This window comes from Melanerpes formicivorus, unplaced genomic scaffold (assembly GCF_026170545.1).
Source record: "Melanerpes formicivorus ecotype bairdi unplaced genomic scaffold, bMelFor1.0.p_v2 SCAF_6, whole genome shotgun sequence".
Lineage (NCBI taxonomy): Eukaryota > Metazoa > Chordata > Aves > Piciformes > Picidae > Melanerpes > Melanerpes formicivorus.
This window is the reverse complement of record NW_027142358.1, coordinates 30,586,152-30,600,315: the sequence shown is the minus strand read 5'-3', so window position 1 is coordinate 30,600,315 and position 14,164 is coordinate 30,586,152. Positions and strand designations below refer to the sequence as shown.

At 50.1% G+C, this 14,164-nt stretch overlaps 1 protein-coding gene across 12 annotated transcripts in view; it reads right to left on the bottom strand.

The window, feature by feature from the left end:
* COL13A1 (collagen type XIII alpha 1 chain) overlaps positions 1–14,164 on the bottom strand; it is a 64,450-nt gene that overhangs the window by 17,714 nt on the left and 32,572 nt on the right. For 7 of the 12 annotated variants that reach the window (XM_068140298.1, XM_068140295.1, XM_068140296.1 and 4 more), the window contains 16 exons: positions 13,314–13,346; positions 12,496–12,522; positions 11,759–11,821; positions 9,720–9,773; positions 7,906–7,992; positions 7,160–7,213; positions 6,909–6,953; positions 6,298–6,366; positions 5,749–5,772; positions 4,278–4,331; positions 3,785–3,829; positions 3,346–3,498; positions 2,446–2,544; positions 1,810–1,854; positions 965–1,006; positions 445–471 (listed from right to left, as the gene is read on the bottom strand). In XM_068140298.1, coding sequence (XP_067996399.1) covers positions 445–471; positions 965–1,006; positions 1,810–1,854; positions 2,446–2,544; positions 3,346–3,498; positions 3,785–3,829; positions 4,278–4,331; positions 5,749–5,772; positions 6,298–6,366; positions 6,909–6,953; positions 7,160–7,213; positions 7,906–7,992; positions 9,720–9,773; positions 11,759–11,821; positions 12,496–12,522; positions 13,314–13,346 — 921 coding nt within the window. The remainder of the gene's footprint in view (positions 1–444; positions 472–964; positions 1,007–1,809; positions 1,855–2,445; positions 2,545–3,345; positions 3,499–3,784; positions 3,830–4,277; positions 4,332–5,748; positions 5,773–6,297; positions 6,367–6,908; positions 6,954–7,159; positions 7,214–7,905; positions 7,993–9,719; positions 9,774–11,758; positions 11,822–12,495; positions 12,523–13,313; positions 13,347–14,164) is intronic. The other 5 variants (XM_068140302.1, XM_068140304.1, XM_068140307.1 and 2 more) reach the window with 3 other exon arrangements.

The window sequence follows — 14,164 nt, the reverse complement described above, 5'->3', positions numbered from 1 at the left end:
GCTATTCCACTCAAGGATGTTGTCATCTGGGTGCTGTTTTACAGTAGGGAAACCAGCGGTGCAGGCTGGGTGTAAACACATTGTGAGGAAGGACAGACAGCTTCTCATCAATCAAGTTCTTGAGTGGTTTTACAGCCAGGTTACAGGGTACAGGACCTCATTTTAAGCTAGAACTCAGTCACCCTTCAGACAAAGACTTCAGCTGTGTTCTCACAGAAAGATATCCAAGGGCTAGCAACTTTTCTGGGTGAAAACAGAAGAGAAAGACCCATTTTCTGGGTCCTCAAGTAAGAGCTGCTGATCCATTTCCTTCAAAAAAATATCCAGAAGGATTTGCCCTATTACCAAGATGGAAGAAAATTAACATTTGAAAGCCAAGAAGGGAATCCCTGTGCCTGGAACTACTCGAGCAACATTTCAGGATGTAATGTTTAGCATCCTTACCTTGGGTCCTGGTAGGCCCTGAAGACCCTGTATGAAAGACAAGAGATGAGTAACATTTCAGGATGTGCTTGAAAGTTCAGGTATCACAGCCTGCAGTATAGAGCTTTCACTTTCCATCATCTGAGAGCACAACTGCTCAGCCTGAAGGCCTCTTTATTTGTGTAGAGGGCACTTGATGTACCGTTCTCATCTGGTAATGAGGAGGCTCGCCAAGAACAACCTGGCAGTGGGCCAGGCTTGCTATTAAGGCCATTTCTGCAGTTGATCCCTTTAATCCCATCCATCCCGTGTTGCTACTGTCTTCCCTTTCATCTCAGCCTAATGTAACCTTCTCTCTTTACCCACCTAGCCCACCGTGGCTCTGACCTACCCTGGGGGTGGCTTTGGAAGTGATACTAAGCATGTTCCTGTTTCAATGCTGCAGCATTTCTGGTTCTTTTCTCCACCCAGAACCCTCCCCAGCCACACCCCACTCTATCCTCACTCCTCTTGTTCCTCAGGTGAAGCACTCAAAACTTACTGGGGGTCCTGGTGGGCCTTGGGGTCCAGGGGGGCCAGATATCTAGAAAGCAATGCAAGAGAAGTCACTGTCATAATCTGCTCCTTCAGCAGGTGATGGGGAACTGCTCAGAGGTGAGGCAGGACAGAGGATGAAGCAGAGCTCTACTGGGTTTGGAAACCCAGATCCCTGCTAAGGACTGTGTTAGGAAATGCCATCAATCCAGGACAGAGTAGCTGAGAAGCAGCAGCTGGACTCTGACAAGGGTTATGCAGCAGTTGCAGGTATTTAGGAAGAGGGAAAGCACTGAGTTTTTGCCAAAAAGAAAAAGGTCTCCTTCCACTATTCTACCACCATTCCTGCAAGGAGGCACAAGGTCAACAGCTAGCAGCTGTTTCAAATGATGGGAAAGAAGGTGGCTGACTCCACACATACAGAAGGGTGCACTGACAGCCTTGTGTGACCCTTGCTGCAGGGAGCTAGAAAAGCTAGACCTGAGCTTTGAGGGGAGAAAGGGCAAATTCCAGAACCCCAGGTCTATTGAACCATGTATGTGGATGCATGCAAATATTGCTCAAGAAATCCCTTCACCACCACAGAGGAAAATTTGTTATGCTTCCCATGCCCATCTGTTCTTCCCTAGGCACTCATCGTTGGTGGCTTGTCCTGAGCTAGGCTGTTCTTGTGTAAGGGAGACATAAGGGTAGAGGTGGCTGTCAAGTCAGTCCCACCAGACCAAGCTTGCTGATCTCAGTGAGGGGTGTGCCAGAAGAGGGTGGGATGTGCTGGTTTTCAGCAGCACTGCTGCCAAGTCATCCCTCCCTTACCGCCAGGGCCGCAGAAGGAAAATGAGGAAGGTGACCTACCGATTCTCCTGGGCTTCCTTTTTCTCCATGCTCACCCTTCTGTCCCTGCACACAACAACAGACCCTGTCACCACCAGACATCCTCTGGAGTCTCACTCCAGCAGAAGCCATCTATGAACCCTCCACATGCTGGCAAGATGTAGTTCCCCAAGAGAGGAGTGGGATCATATCATAAATTACACAAACAGCTTCACCTGCAGCTCTCCTGCACCTTTGCTTACAGAGGAGTCACCATACAGGGAGGGAGGCCCCCAGGACTGGCATCTCATGGCTGTACAAGGAAAGTGCCACAGGACTTTTCTTGCCTTACTCCAACAGTGTCCTGACACCCCTCCACTGCACTGCAGCCTCTAAGGGAGGTCTCAATGGTACCATGCTGCCAGCAAAGGAGGCATCTCAGCTGACTTAGCCACAGAGGCTCTGCCAGAGCCAGCCCCTCGAGGAGCAGATAATGCCCAGCTGGGTTCCCGACTGCTGCTGAAGACTTGATGGACATTCAGCAGCACCTAAGCACATAAGTAGGAGTCTGAGGCTCCTGAGATACTCGGCACATTAGGAATGAGCCCTTGCATGTTGCTCTACTCTTGTTTGCTCTTGACCAAACAGGAAAGAACAGCCTGTCCTTTTCACTCTTACTGTCAGTCCTGGAAGTCCAATGGGACCTGGCAATCCTGATGGTCCTGGCATCCCTTGGTCACCTCGTTCGCCTTTCTCTCCAGTGGGGCCATCAAGACCCTATGGATCAAGAAAAATCTGTAGATTTTTTGCAAGACTAGGTCAGGCAGACACATGTGAAACATCATAGCTGGCTCTGGTCATCCCAAGAACACAGTGGAAACCCAGACAGCTATCAGGTGCCCAGAGAAATGCAGGACTTCACTAGTCCTGAAATGGGACATGCAAATGCCTGAACATCTTCCTGTCACCGTGGATGTGCCAGTCCCCAGAGTGGGGATGGGGAACTGCTTTCCTGTCTCCAAGCTCTGCTCATGGTTACACAGTTTGTGGGAGTGCCTGCTGGGAATTATTCCCCCATTGCTGGCTGTTGTGACAGCAGAAACCTTTATCCCAGAAATCTTGTAGAGAGGCAAAAACTCCTTGCATGAAACCCTCCTGACTGGTGCTGGGGACATGACAGACCGAAGCTGGGAGGCTGGGCATTCTGCCCCAGTTAGTGGCAGGGATGCAAGGGGTTACCTCATGCAGCTGCCCCACGAGGAGGGTGCATGCTGGTACCCCAGCTGCCTGGCTCACAGTGGTAGCTCAGTGTAAGCAACAGGCCAGGCTGCAAGCACAGGACATGACCCAGCGCTCAGAGAGCAGGGCAGGCAGCTGAGGACAGCCACTCTAGCACAAAGGACAACACATCTGCCAGGGAGCCAAGACCTTGCTTCTGTACTGACACACTTCACACAGCAGCAATGAGGTGCTTCCAGCACCCACCTCAGAAGGGCTCTGAGGTATCTGAGAAGTCCCAGGACCTTGCCTCATAACCTGGAGAGCCAGCAGTTCTCTAAGAGCCTTCAATTTACTCACCGGTGAGCCAGCTTGTCCTGGCTCTCCTTTGTCACCCTTCTCTCCTGTGACCCCAGTCTGGCCTGGTTCTCCCTTTATTCCAGGTGGTCCATCCTTTCCTGGCAGTCCATGAGGGCCAGGGGGGCCCATTTCTCCAGGCTTGCCACGTGGGCCCTAGAAGAAACCCACACAACACAGAGTGAAACGGTGACAGTGAACTTATTCCTGCAGAGTGAGCCTCTAGCTGAGAGCTCTGTCATTCTCATCCTCTCGCTCTCAGTAGTGCCCCTGGAGAAGTCAGGGCAGCACACAGGAGATTTGTTGTGCCAACCCAGCCATCTCTCCTAAGACAGGACTTTGGTAAACTATTAATGCTCATTTTTGTGACAGAGATGGAACATATTAACTCCAGAAATGACCATGGAAGGAAAGAGCAACCCACAGAGGCACTATGTCTTACCTTTTCTCCATCATGGCCTGGAGGACCTGGCAAGCCAATTTCACCCTGAAACAATTTGAAAACAACTATGGTGAAGGGTGGGCATTACAGAAATAGTCTGCAGGGGCTCTGCTAACTGAGAGTCATGATAGAAAGCATGGAACCCCCTCTTGAAACAACACATGATGTGACTGCCTGAGAATTTCACCAGCCTTGTTTATCCTGACAGCTCACAGCTCCAGTGCTGTAACAGTCCCCAGCCAGCACTATCCCTGCAGAGATCCGTTCCCATGAGCTGCTTCCTAAAGGGGAGGGCAAGTAGGAAGGACTTTCATCTTTCAGATATGGCATTATCATTGTGGGAAAAGAGATCTTCAGGATATTGTGCATGAGGAGGAGTGGCAGAGGCCAGCAGGACAGCCTGATAGTGCTGGCCAGAGAGAACAGAAAGGGAATTCTTCCATACCGCTCTTGTGTTTCCCTTAGCCCTGCAAGTGCTGAGCTGAGCAAATACCTTCTGTCCTGGTGGCCCTGGAGGTCCAGCCACACCCGGAAGTCCTGGGGGTCCCTAGATAAAGACAAACTCATTTGCAGATTATCAACATCATCATTTTTGTGCTTTTGATACCAAAGAGCTCTTCTGAGTTTAAAAGGGAGATAGTGGGGCAATTTTCCCAGGGATTCCTGAAATTGCATTTGCTTGGGAAGCTGAGTGATGAGAGTCCTGAGTGAGCAGCAGGCCAGCTGTGGATAAGTATTTATTTCTTCACATTTACGTGAAAGGAAACAAACAATGACCACAGCTATCTGCTCCTGAAACTGGGGTGAGCTTAACAAGGTTTTTCCTTCCTATCTACAAAAGTATATTTAGAATAGAGGTCAGAGCAAACACTGCTGCTTGGAGAACAAGCACGGCTTAAGCAGGGCTAGATGCCCACTCAGTATTTGGAACCCCTATTCCAAGAAGGATCTGGGCTGGGCATGCTGGAATGTGTCCAGAGAAGGGTCACAAGGATGATCAGAGGCCTAGGGCCCCTCTCCTATGAGAACACGCTGAGAGAGCTGGAGTTGTTCAGTCTGGAGGAGAGAAGGCTCCAAGGAAACCTTCTTGTGGCCTTCCGGCATCTGAAGGAGGCTACAAGGAAGTTGTGAGGGACTTTTCAGGGTGTCAGGTAGTGACAGAACTAGGGGGATGGACCTAAGCTAGAGGAGTGTAGATTTAGATTGGACATTAAGAATAAGTTCTTCACCATAAGGGTGGTGAGACACTGGAACAGAGAGGTGGTGAAAGCCCCATCCCTGGAGGTTTTGAAGGTCAGGCTGGCTGTGGCTCTGGACAACCTGATCTAGTGGAAAGTGGAATTAGATGATCTTTCAACCCTGACAATTCTGTGATTCTGAGCAGATTCCCTGATCACCCTTGGCTTAAGGAGACCTAGAGAGAAGGCTGGCCTAGCAAGTGATGCTAATTACACCCATTTTTGTGCTCTTCCCCTGAGAAGCAAAATAAAAGGGCATTTATTCTCTCATTTTGTCTCAAAATGACTACTTTGCCTTTCTTTGTCTTCAAAGGGCTTCTAGTCACTGCTGGCTTAAATGATCACTTTTGTGCAGGGCTGTTGTGTCAAACAGCCTGTCATGCAGTGAAATTATGTCTTTTTATCACAAAGTGTCCACCACAGACTCCCAATACGAGCTTTCTTGTGAGGCACCCAAGGCTTCCCTTTTTAATGTTCTGGTCAGCAACCCCTGCTCTTCCCTGCCCCTTCTGAGCAGCACATATTACTTCTTGAAGTGGAGAAATAAAAGGCCTGATCAGAATTCAGGTGCCAAGACCAGAAGGCAAGATGAACTCTTGTTCAGCTGTCAGCTGCCCCAACTGTAGCTCCCAATCACAAGGGCCAAATGTTTTAGCTGCGCCTAAACTGCTCGGGCTGGACACAGGACTGCTTGCTTCAAATCACACAGCAAAGCTGGGAACTCACCATCAAGGCCAAAGTTCTTATTTCCTAGAAAATAATAATAATAATAATAAAGTTAAAAGAAATAAACCCAAAAGGGAAACAGTCACCTGAAAACAAAGCTTTTTTCCTATAGGGGGTTTGTTCTCTACCAGTGTAACATTGTCCCAAATGAGACAGGAACAACAGCAACCCCCCAGCTCTGAGCCCCATGGAGCTGCTACTCTACAATTTCTCCTTTTCCCAGGCTAACCCAGAGCAGGGCACAGCTCACTGCACATCACCCAGCAGGCACTCCTGAAGAAGCTTTGCAATTCTTTTCACCATCTACACCAAACCATGGGCCACTCCTGAGGGCATTCACATCACCTCTATGTCTTCTACTGTTAATACATCCACTAAACAAGGTGTCTAAGTAGCTACCAAAACACCATAATAAAGGGGACTGCAGAACAACCAGGTACTTCCTTTGCTGCTACTGCCAAGGAAGCAGGTCTACATTGTTCCTGCATCCTCTGGGAAACAGTAAAGCACCCAGCAGTCACCTCGTGTGACAGGAGGGCAGTTGCTCACCTGGAGAGCTTCACTGATGTTGCCATCATAGTCCATCATTTCATCCTTCCCAGGCTCTCCTTTGGGGCCCTGCAAATACCAGCTCTTTAGCCAGGGTTTGGAGATTGCCCTTCCTGTGGGGTACTCAGAGATGCTGTTCACCCTGAAAAAGGGGCCTCAGGGGGGCCTGTTTCAGAAGCTTCCAGTTTTTCATTTCTTAACCAGAGCTCTTAAAAGCACATTTTGGTAGAGGAAACACTACTGAAGTGTAGCCAGGCAAACCCAGATCCCCATGCCATGACCAACAAAGCTGGCAGGTTTGGTAAGTGGTGAAGTTGAGGCCAGAATCTAGGAACTGGATTCATCCCTACAAAATGAGATAAAGCATTCACCCTGAGGTGGCTCTGAAGACACCTTTCCCCCTTAAGGTGGGGGTGTCCTCTGATGATGGCATGGAGTGAATGGCCTGTCTCAAGCATAGCCATTGCCCTGCTATAATAAGCACTTTTAGTGATGGTGAGAACATCAGTCAGGAGAGGAAAGCCCTGATCTAGAGTGTCAGTGTGGTCCCACTATCCTTAGACCCCTACAAAAGGCCAAAAGTCTTCAAGAGTTAGTGAAGGGACACCTACCCTTGGGCCCATGGGTCCTTGGTCTCCTGGTGAGCCAGGTTCTCCCTGTAACAAGAACAACATCATGTTAGCAGAGCCTATCCCTTCACTTGCTTGAACTCAGGAATCATTGTTCTCTGCTAGTCCTCTGAAACAGCCTGTGACTAGGCAGCTTGGTTTTGAAATGCACATTTTCAGCTAAGTTTTGTACATGTAGGAATCAATATGCAGCTACTGAGCCTGGAGTGGGGCTGTGCAGAAGCACTCTGTACCTTTTCCCCCCGTGACCCTTCAGTGCCAGGCCGGCCAACGTCACCAGCTTCTCCCTGAGAGGAAAGGAAAGGGATGAGTTTGTATTGTGTGGAGGGGATGTGACTCCACTGTTGGCTTTGCATTCCCAGGAGGAAGAACTGCACCAGCCAAGTGCCCCTGCTGAGCCTCCTTCTCCTCAGGTAACCCTAAATCTCCTGCTATGACTTCACACCAGGTGCCCTTATCTTCCACCCAGCATGCAGGGAGTATTCAGCATGAAGGAAAGCACCCAGTACAGATCCAAAGTAAGTCCACAGGAGAGCTGTTCCAAGCACATCTGAGATGGGATCTCAGATTTAAGGGCTCTTGGTGTCCTTCACCGAGGACCAGGATTTTGCTGCTGTTGCTCTTTGCAGAGGTAGAAGAGGAAAGGGAAAGGAGACTTGGAGGGCTTCCATCCTGCCTCCTTGTGTCCACCACGGGAAGTAGCAGCTGTCTTTGATTCTGAGCAACTGATTTCTCACAGAACCTAGAGGGGGTTTATCTGAGCACAAGGAGGGCATATGCCTCCCCAAAACACAGTTCACAAGTTCTTTCACCTTCGGCATTTGAAACAATAAACTAGATCACCCTACAGAACCTGATAGCCTTTCTGCAGGTAACCAGAGGATGGCAGAAATCAATGCAACCTTTGCCCCTTCGTGCACACCTTGTGCTGGGTACAATCCTTCACAACACAAAACTCACTGGAGGAAAAACCTCTCACCTTTGGTCCAGGGGGCCCTGGCAGACCTGGAGGGCCAGGTTCTCCTTTAATTCCCACTAGGGCATTCTCAGCACTTCCCTTCTCTCCCTGTTTGCAAGGAAGAACAAGCCACATGTCACAGATCAGTATCTGCATGATTTCACTTGCCAAACTGTTTGCTTCCAGATAGGGCCCAAGACAAGGGCTATCAGCTGGCCTCTTGATAACCCAGAAGTGCTGCTGCTCCAGAGCCAGCAGCTGTCCAGGAACCAGGCCAGCATAGTCCTGCCTGTGGGCTCCACCTAGAGCCCTGCCAGCAGTCACAGCTATCACCATCCCTTTGGCTGCAGTGCTGCTGCTTAGCTCCTATTTCAGAGCCACATAAAGCTGCCCATGGGAAGAGTTCAGACTCCAGCCTCCAGTTTGAACACAACTGTTGAAACTGAGCTGATAAAACCACCTGGTGATGGCTTTTTTTGGGGTATGTCTCCCTCAGGCTGGAGTCACCAGCCAGTCAGCCCTGCAGCCCACATCCTTCACACAGAGCAGATACAAATGCAGAAAACTTTCTTGGCACCAAGTTGTCATTATAGAATCATAGAATGGTAGGGGTTGGAAGGGACCTCTGGAGATCACCTAGTCCAATCCCCCTACAGCAGGTTACAGAGGACAGCATCTAGGCAGGCTTTGAATTACTCCAGAGAGGGAGATTCCACTACCTCTCTGGGCAGCCTGTCCCAGTAATCTACCACCCTCAAAGCACAGAAGTTCTGCCCTCCTTTAGAGGGAGCTTCCTTTGTTCAAGCTTGTGCCCATTACCTCTTGTCCTGTCACTGGGCACCACTGCAAAAAGCCTGGCCCCATCCTCCTGACACCCACCCTTAAAGCATTGATAGGCATTGATAAGATCCCCACTCAGTCTTCTCTTTGCCAAGCTAAAAAGCCCCAAGTCCCTCAGCCTTTCTTCATAAGACAGATGGTCTAGCCTCCTAATATTCTTCATAGCCCCTTCTGCTGTACCCTTCCAAACAGTTCCCTGTCTTTCTTGAGGAGCCCAGAACTGGACACAATACTCCAGATACAGTCTCACCAGGGCTGAGTAGAGTGGGAGAAGAATCTCCCTTGACCTGCTGGCCTCACTCTTATTGATGCCATTGGCCTTCTTGGCCACAATGGCGCATTGCTGACTCATGGTCAGCCTGGTGTCCCCCAGGACTCTCAGGTCTTTCTCCACAAAGTTGCTTTCCAGCAGGTCAGGCCCTTGTCCTTTCCCGAGACGGCCACTGGCATTCAGTACACTGTCCCCTTCACCAAAGGCAAAGGGCCCTGTGGAAGTCTGACATGAATGATGTGACTTCTATACTCATCTCAGAGCACAGGGGAAAGCCAGAGTTGTTGTGCTCCTGCCCTGGGTCTCTCCCAGCACAAGGCTACTCTTCCAACTTAGAGCACAGTAGTGCAGCACTCCAAAAGCTCATCTCCTCACACGTGGTGGATCTTGGAGCAGGAGGGAGGCCAAAATGCCACAATACATCTGAGGTCATGCTTTTAAAGGGGAACTACTGGAACACAATTCCATGGTCATGTTCCCAGGACCACAGCCTCCCCCTCACTGCAAGAAGGCTCACAATTCCTCAGAAAAAGGCATCCTTTGTGTGGCCCTGTCACATCCCTGACTGGGGCTGACACCCAGCTGAGCTCTGCAGAACGTGCTTGCCAGATGCTGTGACAGTGACCTAAGAGTCACGAGCTGTGCACAGGAGGGAGGAAGGAAAGAGGACCAGAGTGGCCCCTCAAAAACAAACAAACAAACAAAAACCAGAAAAGATGCAAACCTTCATTCCAGGGAGTCCAGGAAGCCCAGGGTCACCAGCTCGTCCCTTCTCACCCTGTTGACAAAAAAAAGGACATGGTCAGGGCTGACTCTGCAGGATCTCCATCCTGGAGGAGGAGTCAAAGGATGAGCTGCATCCTGGTTCCAAACCCTCTCTTCCTTCGCTTCAGGCACAGACAAGGCATTCTCTGGCAGTATCTGCTCAGGACAGCGACCTTTTCTCCTTCCTTTTGATTATCTCTGGACATCATTTTAACCATTTCTCTCCAAAGGAATTTGGGTGGGAAAGGCATCCATGATGCCCCTGTGCATTTTCCTTACCACTAAACCCTTTCCCCTGACAGTTCTTCAGCACAGGCTCTCCACATTCCATACAACCAGAAAAGTTGTTGCCCAGGGTGAATGTTATTTGGAGAGCAGGACTTTGTCCATGCCCTGATGGTTCAGCTCTTTTCACAGAAACCCTCTACTGCTTGAGTCCATCCCAGTTTCTACACCTCCTCATTGTACTATGAATTCCACTCCTCTGTTTTGGCAAAGATCTCACAACCAACATTCCTACACCTCTCCCGAAGGGCGTTTCCTTCTCCTGTTCCTTAACTCCAAATCCCAGTCTCATCAGGCTCTTAAAAACAAAGGCAGTGCAGTGTCTCAGTCAGCAGCCAAGCTCTGTGACAAATGCTCAATGTGAAAAGCAGTGGGGAAAAAAAGGGGCAGCAAAAATGGCAAAGGCAGAAGGTGATGCCTGGAGATCAGGGCCTGTATGCTGAGCTGCATGAGGCACCACAGAGATGGATGATGCCACAGGGAAGCAAGCAACTGAGGGCACCCAGCAATCACTTGGTGAAGTGGCTTTGCTTAGTTCACCACAATGTCTGGGTCATCTTTTGAATAAAAACCACTAATTGAGCTCTAATAATGTTGAAGCTAATTTCTGTTCAGCCCATTCCACCCAGCTGCTGGCCCCCTGGCTACAGAGTCCTGCTCAGGAGTCTGCATTTCCCAAGGCCAGGGAGTGATATCAGAGGTTTCTGTTACCATAAAGAGATGTTTCACGTGCATCATGCAATCCTCACACCCCCAAGGCTTACCAACTTGCAGAGATTACAAAGAACAACCCAAAACCTTTCTTCCAGCAGGTGCCCAGCTCTCCCCACAGCAGCAGCACACTGCATCAGCAAGGCAAGCACAGATCTCCTCTTGGGGCCATGCTGCTGCCTGCTGCACACCAGTCTCATCGGAGCTCAAGGGCACCTATCTGACATGCAGAGGACTTGCATCAATGCTCCAGGAAGAGTCATGCACTGGTGGTTCCATGGAAAATAATTGACTAGCAGCAATCTTATTTTTTCAGACAATTCTAGAGTGCAGTGACCCTTTTCTCTAAGGTAATTTGGCCTCCAGCCACCTGGAAGGACCCCGTCAGCCTTCCTCCCCCACCAGAGCCCACACATTGCTGCCATAAACTGAGGCTTCTCTCCCTGGAATGAAGAAAAACATTTGCAAGACCTCACACCCAAGGAAAAGGTTTGGCCTTTGGGGTTTTTGTAAGGAGATAATCTCTAATCCTGTTCCAGGCCTCTGTGAACCCCGATTCTGCCTTGCTCCATTTTTGGCATCCTACTTTTCACTCAAGGACTAGTTTTCAATCCACATGCCCATAGGGGCTGCTGCAAACATCCTGTGCTGCTATAACAGGGGTGTAGAGAAGCAGGTTTCTTAAGGCAGGAGGTTAGATTGCTGAGTCCCTCTTTAGGGTGTTATTTCTAGAGCTGAAAGATGCAGCACTGCCCTTAATTGTTCCCAGAACAAGCCTTGCATCCCACGGGCATCTCATGCTGCCCTGCCTGCCGCTAGCCCCGCACCTCCTGCAAGCAGGAACAGGCAAATACACTTCACCAAGGGGGCAAGAGCCAGGACGGGACACGTAATCCCCGCAAGCACAACAATGCCACGCAAAGCAGGCTCCCGCCAGCTCCTGCTGGCAGGAACGCAGCACAGCACTGCCAGGACACCAAGCCCAAACACACAATATCCTACCCGCTGCCCCCTCTTCCCTGGCAAACCTGGGGGGCCCATCCTCCCTGGGACTCCAGGATCTCCCTTGGTGGGGAAGAAAAGAGACAGAGAACATGCCTGTTAGACGGCCCTTGCATGCTGTAACCTAAACCAGTCTCCAGCAAGAGGAGCCAGCTGCTCAGAACCCAGAGGGCTGCTTGGTAATGGGGAGTGACAGAGCATTTCTGTACTCTATCCACCATTGGAACTCAACGAGGTCACACTACACAGACAGAAAAGACTGTGCAGGGCTGTTCATAGGATGCATGACAGGAGAACAGCCCCAGGTAGAAACATGGGAAGACTTTTGGTGGACACAGAAGTACTGGGAGGCAGAAGGGGACAAGTGAAAGGTGAGGGGGAACTATACTTGCTAAGCAAAGTGTGCTCTTTGTGTTTTGTGTAGGAAGGGAAGGAAGAAGGCAGCTAGAGGGTACAGCAAAGGGCTATGAATATGATTAGGGAGGTAAAAAGTCTGTCTTGGGAAGAAAGGCTGAGGGGCTTGGGGCTTTTTATAGCTTAGAGAAGACTGAGGGACAGGATCTTATCAGTACTTATATTTAAAAGGTGGGTGTCAGGAGGACACAGCCTGTCTTTTTGCAGTGGTGCCCAGTGGCAGGACAAGAGATAATGGGCACAAACCTGAATATAGGAAGTTGTAAGTTAAATACACAAACAAACCAGGAATGCAAGCTCAAAGCAAAGACTGCTGAGAGTACCTTTTCTCCTGGAGTCCCAGGCTCGCCCTGGTGAGGAAGAGATAGAAAAACAAAGTGAAAAACCAGAAGAGAGCACAACTCCTCCCCAAGCTGTCAGAGTGGAGGCAAGAACATTCACCAGTGGATGCCTTGGGCTTGCAAATAAGGGCATGAGGATGCTTTAGATGCATATTTGTGCCTGAAGCTTATTTTACCTTCATTAGCCAGCTCCGAGGCTGCTGTGGGAAGCTGGCCAAGTATCAGGCAAGTGACTAACAAAACTGAGGGCAAGGAGTACTTCAAGAGAATTTACCAGGTACAAGAAAGCATAACTAAGGCAAGACTCATCTGTTGGCACTATGGAATTTGCCTGCTCCTAGCTCTGTGTGCACAGGAGCAGAGCAAGGCTGTGGTTGCAGCCGGGCTTGGAAGGAAGCTGGGCTGATAGGGGATCAGTGTGGCATCGAGGAGGAAAATCACCAGCTCTGGAGATAACTTCTAAATCTCTGCCTTTTTCCCTCTGCAGCTGGAGGAAGTCAGGACAACAGGTGGTTATCCCACCGAGTATTATGGATCCCCGGGATAACTTTTAGCCTCTCAGCCTGCAGCTGACCCTTCACTCTGTCGCCATCCGGACCACTGCTCTCCAAACGTCCTGCCCTGAAGCGGTGCGGAGGAGCAGGGCTGCTGCAGCCGGGGCCGGTTTCTCCGGCAGTTCTGCTATTGCCCTTTAGTGGGAGCTGTCCGACCATTTTCCTCTTGCCTTGCGCTCTACTGACTCCAGCCCTTGCTCTCAAGCCAGACCCACTCAAGGCGCTGCAGCGCGGTGTGAAACTGACCTTCATCCCTGCGGCTGACGTCCCGGGAGCGCCCTGCAGAGAGAGGAAAGACAGAAACACCTCATTTGAAACCAATCGGGCGCCAGCTTTCACAAACAAAACAGTATCAGGCAGGTGGAACTCAAAAGGCAACAGACACATCTTTTCCTTTCCAAAACTCAGAAGGAATGCTGTAACAGCACACAGCACGCATCGTTGATCACCTGTGGCAGTGGCTCTGCTTTCCAGAAAGCTCCTCCAAAGGCAGGCACCATGAGCACAACCCAGTCAAGACAACCAGATTTCTACCCTCCCCTGGTTTCAGTCCTGCCAGCAAAGCAAAGGCCAACAAGCAGGACAGTGTCAAATAACCAAGGAATGGAAAGACAGACTGAGGATCGAGCACTCAGTTCAGTGCTTGATCCTAGATACAGCAGCTGAAACATCTCCAGAAAGGCCAACTCCTACCCCAGAGCCTTGGTCTTACTTTTCCCCCCATTCTGTTTTTATCACAGAGGACAAACCCTGCAGTACATTTTTTTTTTCAGGAGAGCTCTGAAGCCAGCCACCTTAGGAGGAAAAAGAAAGCCTTCCAAGCACTGCAATTCAGGCATCATTCTGCAGCGCAGAGCAAGCTGTCGTCACGAGACCAGAGAGTCCAGCCTGTCCTGCAATCCGAGACAGCTGCTTCCAAACCCCAGGAGACAGCTGCTCCCACAGGGACAGTCATATTTCCCTCGAGAGCATGGATGCAAAAAGCAGGCCTTCCCTATCAACCCTCTGCTCTGAAACCTCTGTATGCCCTGTGTTAGTGTTAGTTAGGTCCTGGTGAAAAGATCCAGTGACAAAAGCATATATGAGGGATAACGAAG